This window comes from Diadema antillarum, unplaced genomic scaffold (assembly GCF_040938485.1).
Source record: "Diadema antillarum isolate AM-2024a unplaced genomic scaffold, OU_Dant_1.0 seq00000048_RagTag, whole genome shotgun sequence".
Taxonomy (NCBI): domain Eukaryota; kingdom Metazoa; phylum Echinodermata; class Echinoidea; order Diadematoida; family Diadematidae; genus Diadema; species Diadema antillarum.
Window position 1 is genome coordinate 328,570 of NW_027271157.1, and position 21,067 is coordinate 349,636.

At 40.2% G+C, this 21,067-nt stretch overlaps 1 protein-coding gene across 1 annotated transcript in view; it reads right to left on the reverse strand.

Annotated features, from left to right (window-relative positions):
• Window positions 1-21,067, reverse strand: part of LOC139725509 (nucleosome assembly protein 1-like 1) — a 32,787-nt gene that overhangs the window by 2,721 nt on the left and 8,999 nt on the right. The window contains exons 3-11 of the mRNA XM_071636592.1: window positions 14,884-15,020; window positions 13,520-13,616; window positions 12,737-12,878; window positions 11,877-12,005; window positions 8,375-8,417; window positions 7,722-7,864; window positions 6,710-6,849; window positions 5,845-6,013; window positions 4,890-5,006 (exon numbers count right to left, since the gene is read on the reverse strand). Of these exons, the coding sequence (XP_071492693.1) occupies window positions 4,890-5,006; window positions 5,845-6,013; window positions 6,710-6,849; window positions 7,722-7,864; window positions 8,375-8,417; window positions 11,877-12,005; window positions 12,737-12,878; window positions 13,520-13,616; window positions 14,884-15,020 (1,117 nt within the window). The remainder of the gene's footprint in view (window positions 1-4,889; window positions 5,007-5,844; window positions 6,014-6,709; window positions 6,850-7,721; window positions 7,865-8,374; window positions 8,418-11,876; window positions 12,006-12,736; window positions 12,879-13,519; window positions 13,617-14,883; window positions 15,021-21,067) is intronic.

Genomic DNA, 21,067 nt, shown 5'->3' on the forward strand with positions numbered 1-21,067 from the left:
GTTCTGAAGCTGAATTGTCATCCATAATCAGCTGAAGGATATCTGGATGTATTGCCCAAGAACAATTCCAACTCCTTCTACAGAATTCTCCTCCACCTCCCCCCCCCCCCCAAAAAAAAAAAAAAGGGGGTGGGGAAGTTTCATCAGAATTTGACCTTATCAATCCAACAATCTACTGTGAACATGAACTTGCTAGTTACTTCACGCTTTCTCCAAAGTTTAGTGGTACTCTGAACCAATAAAAAAAAACAAAAAACATTGTAAATCCATACTGTGGACTTCCGGAAGCATTATGGAGCAACCTTCCAGATGAAACTATCTATGCATGCAAAACTAAAATGTGTTTCTCTATCTACTACAGGACACACATGGACAGGAACACTATGGACAGTCTTCATCAACGCACATCACGGGGGTGTCGGAGCAGGGTGCAGCTCTTCTAAGCACTGATTTCCCACTAAAATAAGTAAAATCTATTTAAAGAATTGGGCTGAGGATTGTTCAAGTTAAATCTGCCACAATGCTTCTGATATGAAAATGCCCTTTTCCAATGATATTTGTCTCAAATACTGGAAGTAAAAACATAATTTCTGAGCTCTAATGGCAGAGCTCTAATGGCAGAGAGAAAACGATTGTACCTTGAACAAAGCACTACACACTTCCACTGAAAGGCGCTGCAGAATCATGCCAATACATATCATGTCTGTACTGAGCCCTTACATACAGGGCTCAGTACAGACATGAGGACCCACCCATTAAAGATACACCAACAAAGATATATACATGAGGGACTAAGACACTCTAAATATGCATGCTTGCATTACAAAATCACAATGAAGGGTAGGAAAGGAGCTGAACAGACTTAAACTGTGACTTGTTCTGTTTTGAAACACAACAAAGAAGTCACACTGTCAAACAGAATCTTTGTGCACAAATTGTTCAAATCTTATTTTCAAGAAAACTTTCAGTTATTGCCTTTGACTTGTGGCCTTTGACTTCCAGATCTTTTGTCACTGCATCTGTGAGTGATAGCAGATATGATAATAGATATTCATGTCCGGAGATCTGCCAACTTCTTGACATAAAAAACAACAACAACAAAAAACAGAATATGAAATGAAATCTGGACACCACCACTAGCCCATTGGCCCTAGGCCAGTAAAATGTTAGAACATGTTTCCTTGGTATTAAAGAATGGGCAAGTAAAATGTTGCTACTTCATTAACATTGATGAGAAAATTTGAAAGCATCTGTGTTATTTCCCGCCCATTTAGGCTTGTCGTCCAATGTTTTTGTAGGGGTTGCAGGAATTTAGAAGCACATCTTTCTATATGACATGGTTTTCCATTTAAACTAATGGCCTTTAAGATTATTATACCTTCCAGTACACTTAATAGTAGATCTCAGAGATGGAATTGATGGTGGTTTTACCAAACTTTGCTTTCAAATGCTGACAAATTTTTGAATTACAATGTAGCCTCTTCTATCAGAGGTTACTACACTCTCGTGAAATATAACGACCATATCTGGCACCGAGTTAACAACTGACACGATAACAGTGCACTCCCGTTATGACGAACACTGTTATAACAAAATTTCTGATGCACTGCTCTTCCGTGAAACAAAATAATGACAAACGAAAAATCAAAAGAAGGCAAAAGATCTGTGACAGAGCACAAAGGTGGCAGGCGGGTGCCAGACGACTGGAGGTAAAGAAACCGTGTTCAACGGACCAGAACTACCACTGGGATGACAAGAATCTAGGGGTCAAAGGTGACATCAATCCTAGTCTACCTACTTGGACAAACCAAAAAAAAAGGGGAAAAAAATCCAGAAAGTTACCTTAGAAGAAGTGTTACACTTTGGAATGAACTGCGGGCGCCGAATGGAAGTGAATGACGGAGAGTTTGAAAAATAAAAATAAAATAAAATCAAGCCAGGGGATCAATCTTTAAACTGTGCACTCGATCTCTCGCACAAATTTTAAGGGAAGGGTGTATCTAGCGACAATGTAATACATGTACAGTTGACAGCGAAATCAGGCCAAGATACACACAAAAATTGGTTTAGTTATAATTCTAGGCAGCTGCACCACATGTCTAACATAAGATTGTACGAAATTCAAGAGTAAGTTTGGGGTCTTAGCAGCATGTGTGCAAAACAGTGGATACGTGTCATACAAGTAATCTAGCAATACTCCATGCTGCAATGGTATCATATTTTTAATTTTTGTGTTGGTATCTGCCTGTCGACGCACAGTCTCAGCGCAACACATATTAGGAAACATTGAGTGCAAGGCCAAGTTGTGCATAAGGTTTCTGAATGATTAAACCCGCAGTGCATGGAGGGGAACAGGTTTGGGGGGGGGGGGGGGAGGGGACAATCTCACAGGTGCATTACTCATTATCAAACAGACAAATTTAACCACAATAACAATGTGCACCCATACAAGTGCGGAAAGCTTGCTGTGTAATTCCTGGCAAGTGCAACAGACTTTACTCCCCACCCACCCCCCCCCCCCCCCCCCAATACATTCACAGTTAAACCAGACCAGGGAAGGACGTACACCACACTGTTTGCACAAACCATAACCAAAGGATTTGGCCAATTATTAACATCCACAGTGGCAACGGCAGAGACAGTGATATTCCATTAAACAAAATTGCCCTTCTTTACTTAAAAAACATGGAATTCCACAATAAAATATGGTGAAAAACAAGGAAACTTTGTTTTTGCCGTGGATCATGAACACAAGGAATTTCTTTACACACAAGATTCCCATTTAGTTCATGAACAAGAAAATCACTGTCCCTACAACGGTTATGCTGAAATAGAAACTGATTTTTATGAAAACTTTATAGCTAGGGTTGTTCCCCTGGCAACCAGGGAGCTCGCCCGAGATGTAACCCGATATAGCAATAACAAATGCATGCACAGTGTACTGTAAGTTCTGCACTGGTACGTGGTAGTAGGGAATATTAAGGCAAACTATTAAAATGAGCTCATTGTCGGGTCAGCGAGGGGGAAATTGCGGATTTGAATTCACTGGTTGTCAGTGCGATGTCATATCGATGCTCGTGTCATGCTAAGTGATACTTGGTGGACTTGCAAAATGTACCACGCACTGTCCATCAAGGAAGACCAGTAACCAGTGGTTAAGTCTTCTCTGGTATAACACCATCAATCAGTGTGGGACAACAACACAAACAAACATCAAGAAAACATAATGCCTCCGGCGACACTTTGTGGCGGAGGCATAAAAATGCGAGAGGAAGGGAGGTAGACACTGCAGAACAGAACAGTAATGCTTTCAGTAGAGGACACTACCAGGCCAGACTCTCCTCGTACTGTGCCTTCTCATCACTTAATACCACATTCTAAAGCACAAGGGCGTGGTTTGGGTAGAGGCAACACCGCGGAATGCACAATTGGCGTGTACAGGTTGGCAGGTGGCAAGTTTCATGCCCACTTTTCTTTTTGTCTCTGTTATTACTCTGTCGGAGTTGATTTCATTTCTTACACCTACCACCCCTTCAGTCCTTCCTTTAATTTCACGTGAACACATTCTTGGAGCATTTGGAATTCAACAACAATTGCGATGTAATATTGTTTAGTATGATGGAGATAACACCAATGATAATGATGATGATAATGATCATGCTGATGACAATAGTGATGGTAGTAGTACTAAAAATAGTAACTATAACCATCATAATCATGATTGTAACCATCAACATTTGTTTCTACAAGATTTCTCGGGCTGCCTACAATTTCCCCTCCATGTCCCTCACAACATCCTTCCACCCTGTGACTCCATTGTTAGCATTAACCATTCAAAAGATTGAATATGATGATCTTTTCAGATAAAACAACGTAAAGCCAGTCACCGCTAAAACAGATGATGATCTACCTCTGTGTATCCCAGAGCATTCCATTTCAAGCGTGGTCATACCACACGATCCGGGATGTGTTTTGCAAAAGCTTAATGCCAATATCATAAATGAAATTAGTCTTTCTCATTTCTCATGGTACAGGTATACATGTACATATGTAACCATGATGACTATTATGAGGTTCTCTGTACAACACCACATAAAGTAAGTGTTGCTGCATCCAATCTCTTTCAAATTATGGCCAAGCTTTTTCCCTCTATCAGCGAACATACGCAGAGGTTGGTAAGGGTCATATTTTCAAAATTGTACTACAAATGGTAGACCCTTTGGAAATTGAATTCATGTAGCAGCACATCAAGGGAGATGGCATTTGCCCCGACAACAACGTCATAAATCTTGTAGCCCTATGGGAGTACGATTACACCTTTGTGGAAATCACTTGCCCTGAGCAAAAAATCTACCTGCAGCATTGTCAGTACGAGACTAAACATTGTGGATAGAGAATGCTTTTATCCATATTGTGGATTTACAGCTTTATCCCTTTACTTAACCTTCAGCATACAAATGTTGAGAAATGTGCTTGCATGTGACCTGGCATACAAGTACACTATATGATATCACTGTGAAGATCACATACGGTGATTGCACTAATGTTTCATCAAACAAGGTTGCGATGGGTCAAGAAGTGCTCAGGCATAAAACTTGTTTAATGGCATAGACAACCCTCGATCCTTTCCCTAAAAAAGTGACGGATGATTTTGAAGCAATTACCAATCCGAGGGTCTGACTTTGAGATTCTGATCAACAATTTGCCCCGAGAAAAACACTTGCATGGAAGTGCGAAGGAAATGGATTTTAAAGGTAGCACCCCTCTTAAGTAAGTTTTCTAGTGGAATAACCCTTCACTTGTAATTACATCATGGACCGTACCATGAGGGGAACGGGGTGTAAAGGGAAGTTGGAGGAGGAAGGGGAGGGACTGATAATGTTACTTACCTCATCATCCTCGATGGCCTCCCCCGTGAAGTAGAGCACCGCCCTGGGGATTATCCTCTCCCTGATGAGATGGCCGATCTCAAAGTCGGCACTCAGCAGAGCTTCTGTCTCCTCATCCTAAGAAAATACAAACATTTTGTTTCAAAAATGTTTTGCTGATCCTGTGTACGATCTGTCTGGAACCTTCTAAGAAGTGCCAAATATTTTGCATATCATAGTGACCCATGTTTGAAGTAGCATAGATTGTGTAGGTCTGCCACATTCCCACATCCAAATCAGGAAGTTTCCACACAGCAATCACGGAAATACCTGTGTGTTACATGCATTTCAATGGGCGAAAATAATGCCCAAATCAGGGAGATTTTCATATTCTCTTATTCAGACATGAACAGATTTTGACATTTTCAGGGAGACTCCTGCAGAATCAGGGAGACTTGGGCAGCTCTGGATTGTGTCAGAGAATGACTAAAGATACTGCATTTCATTACTGCCATTCATTCAATGGCAAGTTCACTCTCCAACCAGAACTCTCATGACATTCATCTACAAGTTTGACATTGAATGGCTTTTGCAGCTTTGGTTTCTTGTTTATGTTCTTATCAAGTTCATCTCTGCTCAAACAATGTTGATTTTCAGACACTTTTTCTCCTTACACAAATGCAGAATTCAATGTAGAAGTCCTAGGTCTACTTGGGCAGGTGTCTATAGGAAATGCATGTTACAACAAAAATGGCCTGTTTCCTAACGGGTTAATGCACAGTATGTGGGCACAGGAATGACATGATCTAAGCCCTCACTCATATTCACTTTCACATTCTGCACCCCATGCAAGCACAGACACACATACACACCCATACATGCAAGGACATCATTGAGTGAGTTTTGGTAAATAAAATTTCTGGGGATTGCGGCCAGGGGAGTGGGTTGAGGGGGCCACGAGGGGGGGTCAACTCACCACCTCTGCACCCTCCTCCGGCGCCTTGGGCGGGTTGAAGAAGTTGAAGAAGGAATCGGTCTGCACCGTCTTGGTCACCATGCGGGTGGTGCCCCTCCCTTTGTGCTTCTGCTTCTTCTTGATCACCTTCACCGTCACGTTCTTGCCTTTCTTCCAGTCTATTTCACACCTAGGTGGGGTAAGAGGGCACGTGACATGACATGTCAGCCGGTGCTTTACAGCATCATAAAGCTGCTATGAAGCGAGACTTGCAGTGCAGGGAAACCCAGTTACAGCAAGGTCACCAGGTCTGCTCATTTTTCTTCTCTTTATAACCAGTTCCTCATTAAAATCGTATTAAAAAAAAAGACCAGTTAATTTCAGCAAATGGAAAATTGGGACTGCCAAATTAATCTCATTAAAAGCGGTATTGCTTTGTAAGCAAGCTTTTTTTATATCAGGTTTCCATGCAATACTCTGCAAATTCAATGGATCACTTATAAGTGTACACAATCAGTCGCTAGTGGTTGTGTCCGTACACTGGCTGTATGCTACATGCTTACGAATGAGGTGGTCTCCACATCCGCTTGCAACATGTGGAGTCATACTTTTGTGGTTCCCTCCTGCAAAACATCCTAACCATGGACAAAAATACACTTCCCTCTGAATTCACAATGGTTGGCGGGGGGGGGGGGGGGGGGGGGGGGGGGGGGGGGTGGGAGGGTCATGGATTACCTCCAAGAGCCAACAAACTCCTTATGAATATATATATCTTTATCACAGGAAGCAATTCACTTCTGACCATTAGATATACTTTCCAGCCTAAATAAGCCTCCCCTTGCCTTGGGGACCCACGAATCCGAAGGTCTCTTCTAGCTTTTCTTACCCTTGTGAGCTGATGATTTCTGGACCCTCAAAGCTGAATGGATCGCCCTCCTCCGGCTCCGATTTCATCTGATAAGTCTTTGTTAGGACGGTGTTGGTGAAGTAGTCATTGGGCGAGAAGTAGAACTCTAATGTGAAACCCTGTTACCATGGGGGAAACAGACAAGAAAGAGACGAAAATGAAACTTTAGCCAATTCAATTTAACTGTGGCATGCTCCGTGATGTTTTGCAAATCCCAAAGCATCTTTCAGCAACTGCTAATTTCTTTGACAACAATTCATTATGAATATACTCAACATTATTTGCGGCTACCTGAATATATGTGGTAGAGCATTCTAAACCCTTTCCACCACTATCATTAATTACGATCATCTCCCCCTTCTTCTGCCCCTACCTCTAGCACAGGGCATGGCAGGTGACATTCACACACCATCATCAAAAGGTTTGAAAGAGGGGACCCAGGGAGGCTTTAGTACTCTCCTGACTGCACATGAAGAGATTTCAGTCTATCTCTATTGCCACGGCAACACACCCCTGTCAACAGCCACGCCCCCACACTTCCTCACGCGCCATCTGTTCCCCCTTGCCTCTGGAAAAATTAGGCAGGCAGACTTGGCAGCTCTGGGTATTGTCTGATCAGTATGTTATGACATGAAATATGGCATATTCGAGCCATAGCTTTGGTGAAGCGAGTCCTGAAAGTTCTCCAGCCATTGTCGAGATTATGGCTGGGACACTCTCTCCTATCAAATTCCCAGAAGATTCCCATGCGGGGGATGATGATTACCGGTAAAATGAGATTTTAAAATCATGAAGAATGTATGTGGGTCAACCATGTTATCATAGGGCTGCAAGTTTTCACATATCAAAATCAGTGAGAATCCAGGCAGTTTATACGGAGACATGAGTGTTACACCAAACACCACCAACATCATCCTTGTCAGTTGCCACGGTGACTCCTCCATGGCACCAGCCACACCCGCCCCTGCCCCCCTTCCTTCCCTCAACTCACCATCTGTTCCCCTTGATGAAACGTGACCCGGATGTCTTGTAGGTGACTGAGGATGGGGTCGTCGTTTTCTTGCACCATTTCGCCGAGGATGTCGACGTTCTTGAAAATCGTCAGCCAGAAACTGGGAATGCCTGAAGGTGCCTCTGCAGAGATGACATTTTGAGGTCAAAGGTCAGAGGTCAGAAGTCACGAGTTCAGCTTGTATCTTTGACATGATTGAGAACTTTACCTACATTGGGAATATTTCTAATGCAAGTGTAGCGATATCAATTGGGATAAATTTGAAATGCCACATTCAAATGGTGTGTGTTTGTTGTTTTCTTTTATTACACCAAACTGGAGTGTAAAGCTTATATCACTCCTTCCTCTCTACATACAAAATGAACGGAATGTATCATTTCAGAAAGAAATATGGGGAACCCCACACTAACAAAATCACAGGGTCTGCAGATTTTAGCTAGTTACAACTGGTACCTTACTGTAAACCTATTTAAAAAAGAGACAAGCTAATTACAGTCATTAACAATTGCAGAGGCCGATTTCACCTTGTTGAAAGCAGTACCTTATTGTACGCGGGCTCATTATAACGGGGTCTCCCTTTAGGTTAAATGGCATGAATAAAGTCATATGTCTGGTCTCATCCACTCACTCACCTTCTTCATCTTCTGTGACCTTTGCCTTGTCCTTCAAGTCACCCTAGACGGGAAAAGACACAGAGGGTTAATCACTAGGAGAGGATGCAATCACCGTTATTCTACATCCGTCCTTGTGGATTTACACCGGGGGGTCTGGCTACATGACTCCCTCTCTTTTGCCTTCACCACCTTAACCCATCCAGCCCCCCAAATTACATTTCTGAGGTCTGTACAGTTGCAGTATCCGTTCAGAATATTCCCCCCATATTCATTCTTAGTATCTTATAAGATGGTGACTAAATTCTCTTTCATTGTAGCCCCTATGTTGTTCATGATATAATTGTTTTCCAAGCTGCAGAACTCAAACACAAAGTATTTCACTAAAATTCACATTTTCCTAAATTGGCACCACACTCTGAAAGATCAAAATTCCTCTCTCTCTCTTAGATTTACAATTTTGTGTGTGTGTGTGTGTGTGTGGGGGGGGGGTTCTTTGTGTATGAGCAGATTTAAATTTAACCACATCTTCCAACTAAGCTCTAAAACAATTAATGAGGTAAAATTCAGGGGCCCGTTGCATAAAAGTTACTATTATGGTAACTTTGCCATCCAATGGTAACTACCATGGCAACAATACTCAACAGCCAATCAAAATCAAGAATTCCATGGAAGTTACCATTGGATGGCAAAGTTACCATAATTGTAACTTTTATGCAACGGGCCCCTGATGTGCCAATGATAATTTCAAAAGGAAATTTCACCTAAGGATCTGATGCAGTAGTGTAAAAGTGGATATTTTCGCGCGACTAATTTTTCGCGCTTGGCCGGGACAGAAGAGTTTCGCATGTTTTTAATTCCGTGGAATCAAGACATCACGCACAGGAACATATGGCATGCAAAAATATTTGCGTGCTTTTATTTTCGCGCCAGTTTCTGGTTGCGCGAAATGCGCGAAAATTTCAACACAGCGAAAATTTCCACTTTTACAGTAATAAGAATGTTTTGTTCAAGGAAAAAGTAGGAAGATTAAAATCACACCCATAACGAAACAAAGTATTCTACAATGTGCAATAATCAGTGTCTTACAGATGCAACCTGAACTGGAAAAGTATTAAATTTTGATTTTTCATCATATAAATGGCGATTCTTTCATACAACAATTTTCAGTGCCAAGCAGAAAAAAAAAGCAAAATACAACTAAAGAATCTTCATCGCAACATAATTTCGCCTTTCCATGACGTCACGCTAACTATTCCATCATGTGCAGCTCACTCGGTGACATTATTTAAAACTACGTTTCACTAAGAGCTGTCTTTTATTGCAGGCATGAATTTCAGGGAATGTTCCTTTATTTCTGCATATGAATGCATTCACTAATGGGCACTTTAAACACATTCCTAAAGTTGATGGTTCGTGTAATCTTAATCATGTTTTTTCCTGATTACTGAAGGCGAAATGTCAGTACGAGTGCCAAAACACAACAGCGGATTTGGAGCAGTGAGGATAATTCTAATTGCACTGAAAATGAAAATGAACATGTTGAGGACGAGTTCCGAGTATTCTCGGGCATGTGTCTGTGGGAAATTTTGCGTGTTGTAGCAAAATCAAACCGTCCTCACTCAACGGGTTAAAGATTTAGTAGCGTGGGGAGACATGGGGGGGGGGCGATTGAATTGATCTTCATTCGCAGCTGCCGCCCACCAGGGGGGTGTTTCATAAAGCTGTTCGTAAAGTTACGAACAACTTACGAGCGACTGGTGATCAGTTGCGATGTGCTGTACTTACTAGAATTTCAATAATTCACCACAAGAACTGATCACCAGTCGCTCATAAGTCGTTCGTAACTTTACGAACAACTTTATGAAACGGGGCCCAGGGTACATTCAAAAACCACAAACAGCACCCATCAAAAAATATGTGCATCAAAGCGCACACTCACTGGTAACGTTCGACACCAGTCAAGCTTCTTCAGCTGTGTGTATACATGTACTTGCATAGAGATCAGTGATAAAGCTGTGCACAATTTGTTCAGGGGATTCTTGAATATATTTGAGCCAGGCCAGCCTTCCTACTCCATGGTATCCCCATGGTACCTGGGGACCGTTTCATGAAACTTTTCGTCAGTGATTTACACTGACAACTGTTAAAAGCTACTGAAATCCTTGCGTCTGATTGGCTGATAGCAAATTTGTCGGTGAAAACCTCCGACGAACTCATTGATGAAACGCCCCCCAGGTCTTCAAAAAATTAATTCATACAACAAAAGCACACCACGTTTCATCTAAATTCCTCCCCATTTCCAACATTTTCGTATACCTACAATTTTTCTGTAAACTTATCCTTTATTTTGTATTATGATGAAATTTATGTACTTGTATTCAATTTCTGTAATACATTTATATGTTTTTGTTGGAAATGAAAAATAAATAAATGAATGAATGAATGAATTGGCCACAAGAGATTACAATTAGGCGTATTTTTTACTTGCACACAGTTTTGCAAAGTATTGTTAGTGTAGGTGTGAGTGTCTTCAATTTGTCTCCCTCTACAAATTAAATTTGTTAAGATCGCAATATCTTTCTTTCATTTATTGTCAGTCTAATTCACATGAAGAAAAAAAAATGCCACTGTCTCAAAATTCTTCACCATATTTATCACTATTATCATTATCATTATCATTATTTTTGCACCGAAATGTTCAGAAAATTGCATACTCAAAAAAAATTTGCTCTAAGTACTATTCAGGCAATGGGATCTTGTAAGGAGATGGGGGTTGTAGTTGTGCTGTTGAAATGACCCCCCCCCCCAAAAAAAAAAAAAAAAAAAAATAGATACAATCATGTGCGAATTTGAGACAACATCATGCATGCATTTGACTTGCATTTGTGGTTGCAACCTGTCAGCATGTAGAAAAAGAAACATGTGCAACTCTACGCTAATTTATATTTCTTATTCAATGCTAATTTCATGAAAAAAAATCAACAGTTCTCTTGTCATTATACGGCACTTCCGACAGTCAACCTTAACAGAGTGGTGCTACACTGTTATAGTCAATGACTTCAAGGATACACAATATTATACCTCCATCTTCTTTCAACTGCAGCACTGAAAGTGAAGTTGCTGAGAAATGAAAAGCACAAACTGCGCTGTCATTACAGAAACTCTGTCTCAACGTGTTTCAACATAAACGACATCCATCTTTGTTGTTGCTCTTTTTGCTGCATTTGTTTTTCATGCCAAACATGCACAGCTTTTAATAGTGCATGAAATAAAAGGAAAAGGTGCGGACACTTCATTAAAAGGAAGAAACACAGCAAACTAGTTGCATTTCAGAGGGCAGCCTGGTCTCGCAAATTCACAGCCCCCGCCACCACAGAACAGCTGTGTCCCAAGAGCGCTGGCAATGTTAGCGTCTCGGACTGTGGGCCGTCGATGGGAGGCGGCGGGGCGAAAAAATGTTAGTGGGTTACGAGGATAAGCTGACAGTAACACGGCTCGCCAGAGAGTAATCCGGGCTTACCGCTAATGCATTAACCTCTTTCTTCCCTTCCTCCATCTCCTCGTCTTCCTCATCGTTCTCGTCCTCGCTGGACTCCCACTCGCAGTCCGAATCTGTCGGCTCAACCACCCCGTTGACTACGTCCTTCCTCTACAAGAAAGAAAGGGGAAAAAAAATAGATCAAATGGCATGGCTGACACATCTTTATTTCTTCTCTCTGCTGAGGATATGATACTCATCTTTTTGAAAGCCATAATTGTTAACTATGTTCCTGATATACTGTATATGCTGAATATTTCGCGACGTTTTTATTTTCACAAATTTCGCGTGTCAGTCCTGTGCTATTCGTGCATTTTAAGACACTCAAAAATATTGACTCTGATCCCGATATGAATGTGATGTGCCCGTATACATTCCTCCATTCAGTACTAAACTCCACGACCATGAATTTAACCACTCGCGAAATTGGCAAGTCCCGATTCGTGAAAATTTAGACTCGCTAAATATATGGCATATACAGGTTGTACAGTATCAAAACTGAAATATTTGTGTGATTTTTGTTTTCATACACCTTATGCAGACAGAATATCTTATGGCATTATGTGTCTCTAAGAACTGAAAATTAATCAAAACCGTAAGCATGACTGCTTGTGATATCATGGCATCCGATGAAGCATCAGATGTATTTTTAAAGCCTCTGATCTGTTCTTCCTTAGCTTTCTCTAATTTTCAAACAACTAAACGTCACACAGGCTTTGCTCCATTGTTTGGCAAAGACAATGAACATGCACATACTCAATATTGGCTGTATTGCCTTTATGAAATCACGTAAAATTGAAGTGAATTGAATTGGAGTGAAATTGCGTTGAAAATGTGCTCACCTTGTCGTAGAGGGCGTCGTAGAGTTTGGCATATTTGCACTCTAGTTGATGGACCTCCTCGTAAAACTTGGCTTCTAGGTGGGTGTGTTTGACTTGTAAGTTCTTGAGGGCTTTTATCCTGCGCTTGACTACCTTGGGAAGGCTGTAGATTAAGTGAAAATCAACCAAACCACCAAACTTTAATATTTGAATCATTAAAAAATATCTGCATTAGGCCTGTTCACATTTGTACCAATTACAGTGAGGTTTGGTTCATCACACAAATAAATTGATGTTTGCACTTGTAAGCATGGTCAAAAAGTGCACTAAATAAGAGTTTTAATGGTGATTTGAACATTTTTGCAGCTATTGCTCCCTGCCTTCTTAAGGAGGAAAGTCAAGTGCTCTTCTATCATGCGAGAAATGTGAAAATATGTTGAATTTTCTTTATGTTTATATTGTTCTATGCATGTGACATCACAAGCTGTAGTAGTCTTGTCATCCAGCAATGGCTACACTGAGACTTCAAAAATTCATAACTTTTGAATAGATTGTCTGATTTTCCTCAAACTTTCACTGATGTGTCCAACTAGTATCACTGCATTCGCTTGATCCCTGATAATATGTAAGTCAGGGAGATTTTGAAATCTCTTATCCAGACATGAAAAGTTTTTTTTTTCCTTTTCTTTTTTTCCTCAGGTAGCCTCAAGCAGGGTCAGGAGACTTGGTAATTCTGCAGGGGGTACATGCATGCATACAAGCCTCCCATGGACACCATGGCAACGGGTTGCCACGGTGACGTACCTCTCTATGTAACCACTCCTCTGGCCGACGAGGCTGTCGAGGTGGCCCTGAAGGGCGGCAAGGGCCTGGGGATTCTGCATGACTTGTGACTTCAGCTCTGGAGGATGAGAAGATGAAAACATCGCCATGACAACGAGACGGTAAAGTGGTGGGGTTTTTGTGTCCACACACCACAGGCAAAACCTCGAGATTTCGATCGCAATGCAAATCTTGAGATTTGTATCCCATATGTAATTTGCATACATGTGAATCCCACTATTAATTCTGATACCAGGGGATTTTTGCATTCTCTTGCAGAGATAAGAACAAATGTTTAAGTACTCTTGGAAGCTCCTGCAGGACCAGAGAGATTTGGTAGGTCTGGCTATCACTTTATCCCAAGACTTAATGTCCATCAATACAATTTTGCAAGGGCTAGCTGACATTTAAAATCTTTGTTTTATTCAAACTGCATTGCAGCAATGTAGTGTTTCTCTCAACACACTTTATTCTCATTCTCTCTTTATTCTTATTCTCGACACACATTTTTGTTGCTCAGTAAACAGTTTAATACACTTCAAAATCTATCTTTGATGTAAAAACTGCATCATAATATTCATTGTTATATTCCACACACTAAGAATCTTGATATACATGTAGGATTGGTCGAGAGCTGATCACGTGATAAAGCGCCCGAGAAGTTCGTTACACTCTATGACGATAGTCATTTTGTTTCGCTGGTCTCTAAATAGTCCACACAGTCCTGACGCGTGATATAACTTACAATTTTGCGTACACAAAAAATAAAGGTGCGTTGCACTGTGGTCTATCATTTGACCTGAGTCAAGTGATAGACCACAGTGCAACGCACTTTTAATTCGGTGCATCCCACGCGTGGGGCGTGGAGCAAATTCCTTGTTTTGTCATCTACACGCATACGTCTAAAGTAAACTACTGTACGTAGCCTAAGCCCTGAGGATACCTAAAAACAAAAACGGTTTCAGATGTGGAATAAAATGGGAATATCTAGGACCGTATGTGGAATATAAAGCAAATAATCAACTTTTAGTTTCAGGCAATGAGACAAAGTATCACTTCCTCAGCGATCTGAATGTGTACGCCATCTTTCCTCAGCTGCGCTTTGGAAAGATAGCTACATCCAGATCGCCTTGGAAGTGATAGTTTGTCCCATCACCTTTACCAACGTTGATTATTTGCTTACTATCATAGCATTACCATTTCTGGATTATCACTTCATGTGTGTTGCTGCAAAATTCTGTAAGACTACTTTTTCTTCCTTATTTAATACTGGTTTCAAACTATGCATCGCCAAGCATGGGCAAATGACAGCAACCTGCCATTGCCGTGATGACACCAAACAGTACCTGAAAGTGCTATCGTGTCTGACGAGTTGATCTTGGGAGCTGTGGATGTGTCGATCACCTCTACGCCCTCCAAGTCTTGCCCGTCGCCCTGTGGTCCTGGATCCATGTCGACGATTGTGTCTCCTGCAGAAGTCAGTCTGGGGTGAGAATTTCACGCAATGAGAAAATTAAAAGGGTATGAACAAATAGTCTTTAATCACAGTTTGAATTTTGCAATCTGTAATTCAGGCAGGAGGACATCATTTGATTCATGGCCTGATCGAAAACCAGCAACCTGCTGTATCAGAAACCATAATGCAATGAAAAAAAGAAAATGAACGATATCTTCCATTAACCGCTGAGAGAACTGCTTTTATAACTCTAATGCACTAGGACATTATAATGACAATGGACTGGTTGTGTGTGTGTGTGTGTGTGTGTGTGTGTGTGTGTGTGTGTGTGTGTGTGGATGAATTCCCAAGTTCATGATGACTACCCACAACATGACACCACTTAAGTGTCACTTTGCTGTCAAATCACATAAAATGTGTTATTTCTGTGAGTCACATGAATGAAAGTCTAACAGCAGCACATTCAAATATATTTTTGTACAGGCCTGGGTGATGCTGGTTATAAAATACTAGAGCTGTCAACTTCGGCAGGAAAAAAAAAAGGATTAGAAATGTCGCTATGGCAATTGGTATGCTTCCGTCATTATCGCATCGTTCTCCAAATAGGTCAACAGTACATCTTGACAATGGACAAGTGTGACATGATTGGCAAAAAAAAAACCAACAACAACAAATTGAAATGACAAATTTGAAAGTTTGGCACAACCACAAATGTGTTGAGGGTTTACAGTCCTTGAACAAGATTTTACTTGGATCAAGTTGGATGGCTATTTTTTTATTTTTTTTTATTTTTTTTTATTTTTTATTTTTTTTTAGAGCAAGTATTCAGGAATTTGAGCATTTTCACTTGTGACCTTTGACCTTCGCCCTGGCTCACAAGTGCGCACTAACTGGCAATATCCAATTGTCATGACGATACTTTGAGCTTTTTTTTTAAATTTTTTTTTTAAATATGAGAAAAATTGTGACATTGTAACATTTTCACTAGACCTCTGACCCATAGCCAATATTTTTTTCAACAGCCTTTAAATATTTTGCAGTAATGATTACTTGTACCTAGCTTAAGTTTATGCATTCAGTGATCTTCAAGGTATGGAGAAAAAGTGAAGTTTCAGCTAAAAGTATAATTTTAGGATTTCAACCTGACCTTTGATCCAATGACCCCAAAATTCTTAAGAGAATCTCTGATGGGCAGTACGTACTGTATGTACTAAGTTTCATGAAGATACCTTGCAGTCATTTCGAGATATGGTGAAAAAATGAAGTGAAATTTTAGAAATTTCACTTGACCTTTGGCCCCTTGGCCCACAACTTTCCCCAGAGAATTTTTATGCGTCTATGTATACACTAAATGTATCAAGGAAAATACCTTCAGGCATTGCAGGGATATGGGGGAAGCAGTAATATTTTAAGAATGTGAACCTTGAGCACGTGCACCTAAAATTTGACAGACACAGCCTTGTTCATAAGGTTGTACACTGTATAGTATGCCAACTTTCATTTGAATACCTGACATGGTTCACAAGTTATTACAATACTGTCCACAAAATTGATTATGGACAGACAACCTGAAAAAATAATGCCTCCAGTGACACTTTGTGCTGGCTGCGTAACAAGAACAAAGAAAGACTGAACATACTGCTGCATGGCAAAAAACAAAACAAAAACAAAACAAAAACAAAAAACAAAACAAAACAATACAAAATAAAACAAAAAGAAATAAACAAGAACAAAACAAAATAAAACAAAACAAAAAAATCCTTTTGGTGAAAAATGTTGAAATTGTACACACATGGTAGGTTGTTACATTAAATTGAGGGAGAAAAAAATAACTTCAAACTTATTCAATTAAGGGAGAGGAGAGATGTTCTTTATATTGTTAAGATGTCGGGCCGACTGGTTGGCAGCTTTATAGGAGGCACACATTGCACACTCAAATAAATCAACAAACATCCCAGAATGCACTGCATTCACTTCCATTCTGAAAGATTCATGAACACAACACGATACAGCAAAACCACTAAAAAGAAATGCAACATTTCGTAACTTTGAAACAAAACCAATTCTAGAGTTAATTTGGTTTTAGAATTCATGACTTTATTACTAACACTTGCCTATCATCCACACTGAAACCCCCCCCCCCAAATTAAACATACAGTACATCAATTGTGCTGTGAAATCTTTCATAAAATTCATAAATGTAACATATTCTAATGATTTTGAAATTCCAGCAAGAATTTTTTATCAAGAATCATCTTTATCATACTCACTGCCCCCTCCCCCCCCCAAAAAAAAAATGGTACTTCCCGGTAACAACTAAAATAATAAACTAATTGTAGATGATAGTAGCAGTAAAGTCATAACCCATCATTAGAATACTGTATACGCTGAACATTTTGCGAGGTTTTCATTTTCGCGAATTTCACGAGTCAGATGCTATGCGCGAAATTAAAAATGCGCGAAAATATTGACTCTGATCCCGATGTGAATGTTACGTACGCTTGTACTCTTCTCCGTTCACTACATGACTCCACGATCGCGAATTTAAGCACTCGCGAAATCGTCGGGAATTCCCGACTCGCGAAAATTTAGACTCGCGAAATATATGGCGTGTACAGTACACTTTGCCACAGTGCATGGCACATTTTCCTATTTTGCTTGGGGGAAGAATGGAGTGGGGGGGGGGGGGGGTGACAGAAGAGAAGGAATGGTTGGTATATGATGCTCGTGACAAATCTACCCCGCCCCTGTGATTCAGAAAACATGGACAGCTCTTAGTCATCAGGTAGCAGCTTTGATTACACTGACTGTCACACCCGCCAGGACACTTCTGAATCCACTCAATACATTCCTGAATACCGGTACTGCATTCATACTCCACAATTGATGATGCATCTTCCGCGATGCGACTCAAGTTTCAATTTCTTTTTCTACCTCCTCCGGATCCTCTCTGTATTAAAGGACAAGCCCACCTTAATATACATGTGGATTGAGTGAATGCAACAATATTGGTAGAACACATCAGTGACAGCTTGGGGAAAATCAGACAATCCGTTCAAACGTTATGAATTTCTAAAGTATCTGCACAGTCACTGCTGGATGAGAAGACTACTACAGTGTATGATGTCATATGCGTACAATGATATAAAGAAAGTCAAAAGAGAATTTCACAAAACTTTACTTTTTGAATAAAGTGCACATTTCTTCGACTTGTTACTGACATATGTTAAGGGTAATATTATTCCCCCTGCCTTCTGAAAGAGAGAAGTCAAGTGTTCTTTTGTTATGCGAGAAAAACTAAAATACGTTGAATTTTCTTTATTCTTTCTTTATATCGTTGCACTCATGTGACATCACAAGCTATAGTAGTCTTCTCATCCAGCCTTGACTGAGCAGAAACTTCAAAAATTCATAACTTTTGAATGGCTTGACCGATTTTCCTCAAACTCTCACTGATGTGTTCTACTAATATTGCTGCATTCATTCAACCCACATGTCTACGAAGGTGAACTTGCCCTTTAAAGGGAAGGTAAACCCAAAGAACAATGTGGATTGAGTGAAAGCAGCAACATTAGTAGAACACATCAGTGAAAGTTTGAGGAAAATCGGACAATCGATGCAAAAGTTATGAATTTTTAAAGTTTTGGTGTTGGAACCGCTGGATGAGGAGACTACTAGAGGATATGACGTATGAGTGGACAACAATACAAAGAAAATATAAAGGAAATTCAACAAAAATTCACTTTTATAGAATTATGAAAGAGCAGTGGACCAACCGCTTTCAGAAAGCAGGGGGAATAATTGCTACCCTTAACATATGTCAATATCAAGTTGATGGAATTTGTAATTTTCATGAAAAATGGATTTTTGTAGTATTTTCTTTATATTTTCTTGGTATTGTTGTCCACTCATACGTCATAACCTCTAGTAGTCTCCTCATCCAGCGGTTCCAACACCAAAACTTTAAAAATTCATAACTTTTGCATCGATTGTCCGATTTTCTTCAAACTTTCACTGATGTGTTCTACTATAAATGTTGCTGTTTTCACTCAATCCACATTGTTCTTGGGGTTTATCTTCCCTTTAAGAGTTCAGTGGATCCAACGAAGCTACACTACACTTTGTAGGTACAGTGTATGTATGTGGGTGTCTCATTTTCACTGGGTGATAAAAACTTTGAAAGCCCCCCCCCCCCTTTTGAAAATATATGGGCACCTGTATGATTCTAGGATCAGTCTCTATTTTCACAAGTGTCTAAATCAGGTCATGTGAGCCATTTCAAGAGTGGAACGTGGTAGACTACACTCCACAAGTCCTCAGTTAGCTTTGGATTTGTGAAATATAGTCTGGCTCTATTTACAAATCAAATTCTGTCTGTGCACCTTTGCTCAGCTGCAACAAGAGAATTGCATTGTGCTGGTACTTGTAGGCCATTCATTCTTTCAGGAAGCGTTGATAGATGTCTCCTTTTTTTTTCTCTTTTTACAGGATAAATGCAAACAAACCACAACCTCTTAAAACTTTATTATACATTACAACTGAAAAAGATTTAATAGGGAAGGTGACATGATAAATATCAGTTAGTAATAGTTCCCTGTTGGAGGCATTATAAAAATAAAAATGAAAACAAAAGCACAAATAAAACTAAAGACAAAAAAACAACAATTATCAAATCAAAATGAAAAACAATTTTGAAAACTTCAATGTGCATGCAGGAAAACTCACAACAGAAAGAGATTATGAAAACTTTGTTGACACTAGTGCACTCTTCAATGAAAATGAAATTATGTGGGCAACCATCTCCCCCCCCCCCCAAAAAAAAGTAAGCCAATCAGAGATATCCGAAGAAGATAGCTGCAACGCCACTGTGTAAATTGGCAATACAAGCAATGATTCATCACCCATTGTCAAGTGTACACTGGATTCAATAGTTGAGGATGTGACATTGTCAATATTTCATTGGTTAAACTCAAATGAACATGACTGAAACTGCATCTGAAAATTTCGAGAGCAACTGCACAAGTGGACAACTAAATCCTACAAGTACTGAATGTGGTTTGTGTGTTTGTGTTGGGTCTTTTTTTTTTTTTTTTTTTTGGGGGGGGGGGGGTGTTCTTCTTGGTCTGCGAAGTTTTTGTACAGAGGATGATACCATGTCCTAATGCAACGCTGTGCACCGGCACTGTCCGACAGTCCTTGACCAGTAAAAATCACTTGTCGGACCAGTAACCTTTTCAGGAATGGACCAGTAGAAAAAATGGGTTAGCGTGCCCCTGCCTAGGGAATGCAAGAACAAAATCATAAACCACACAAAACCGCTCAAGAAACTAAAAATGTAAACTCAATAAGAAAGTAAGGGAATCCTTACGCTACTCGGCTTTCTTCTGCCATGACTCGGAGCAGTGGGAACCTGCTGCAGGACAGAAATTGAAATGCAAGACTCTATCTACACTGTAGATGATGTTCTTTTACATGTACATTGTACATTATGACCAAATGGCACTACATGTAAACTGCACCCTGTACTGCACAACAGGTGAGTTAGCCATTACGTGTACATTGTATGCACAGGAACTGGCACTGATGATATTATGGTAAATGCTGCTATGGCGCCCTCAGTGTGCAGGCTCTTTACCAGCTGATTCTAAACAATAATGGAATCAATCCTCCACAAAATAAAAATTCCACCCCATAGCTGACCTTGTTTGAACATGTTCTGTGCTTTTGTACACTATATGTCTATAAAAGGCCCAATTGTATATGTGACCTGGATTACGCCAAAAGGTCCACTGGATCACAAGAGGGGATACACTGTACATGTATAACTCATCCACACGTGATTGTGTAGATCTACCACATATAGGCCACAAGAACATTCTGCCCCCACTTATAAACTGCAGGCACCATACAACATGGTTTAAATGACAAGTCAATCCTTCAAATGTGTAGCGAGTCTTCAGTGTTCCAGCACAAATTAAGTACTAAAGATGAATGTTTTGTGAATTTGGGGCATTTAACCCATCGAGGACGAGTCCCAAGTATACTCAGGCAGTTGTCTATGGGAAATGTGTGTT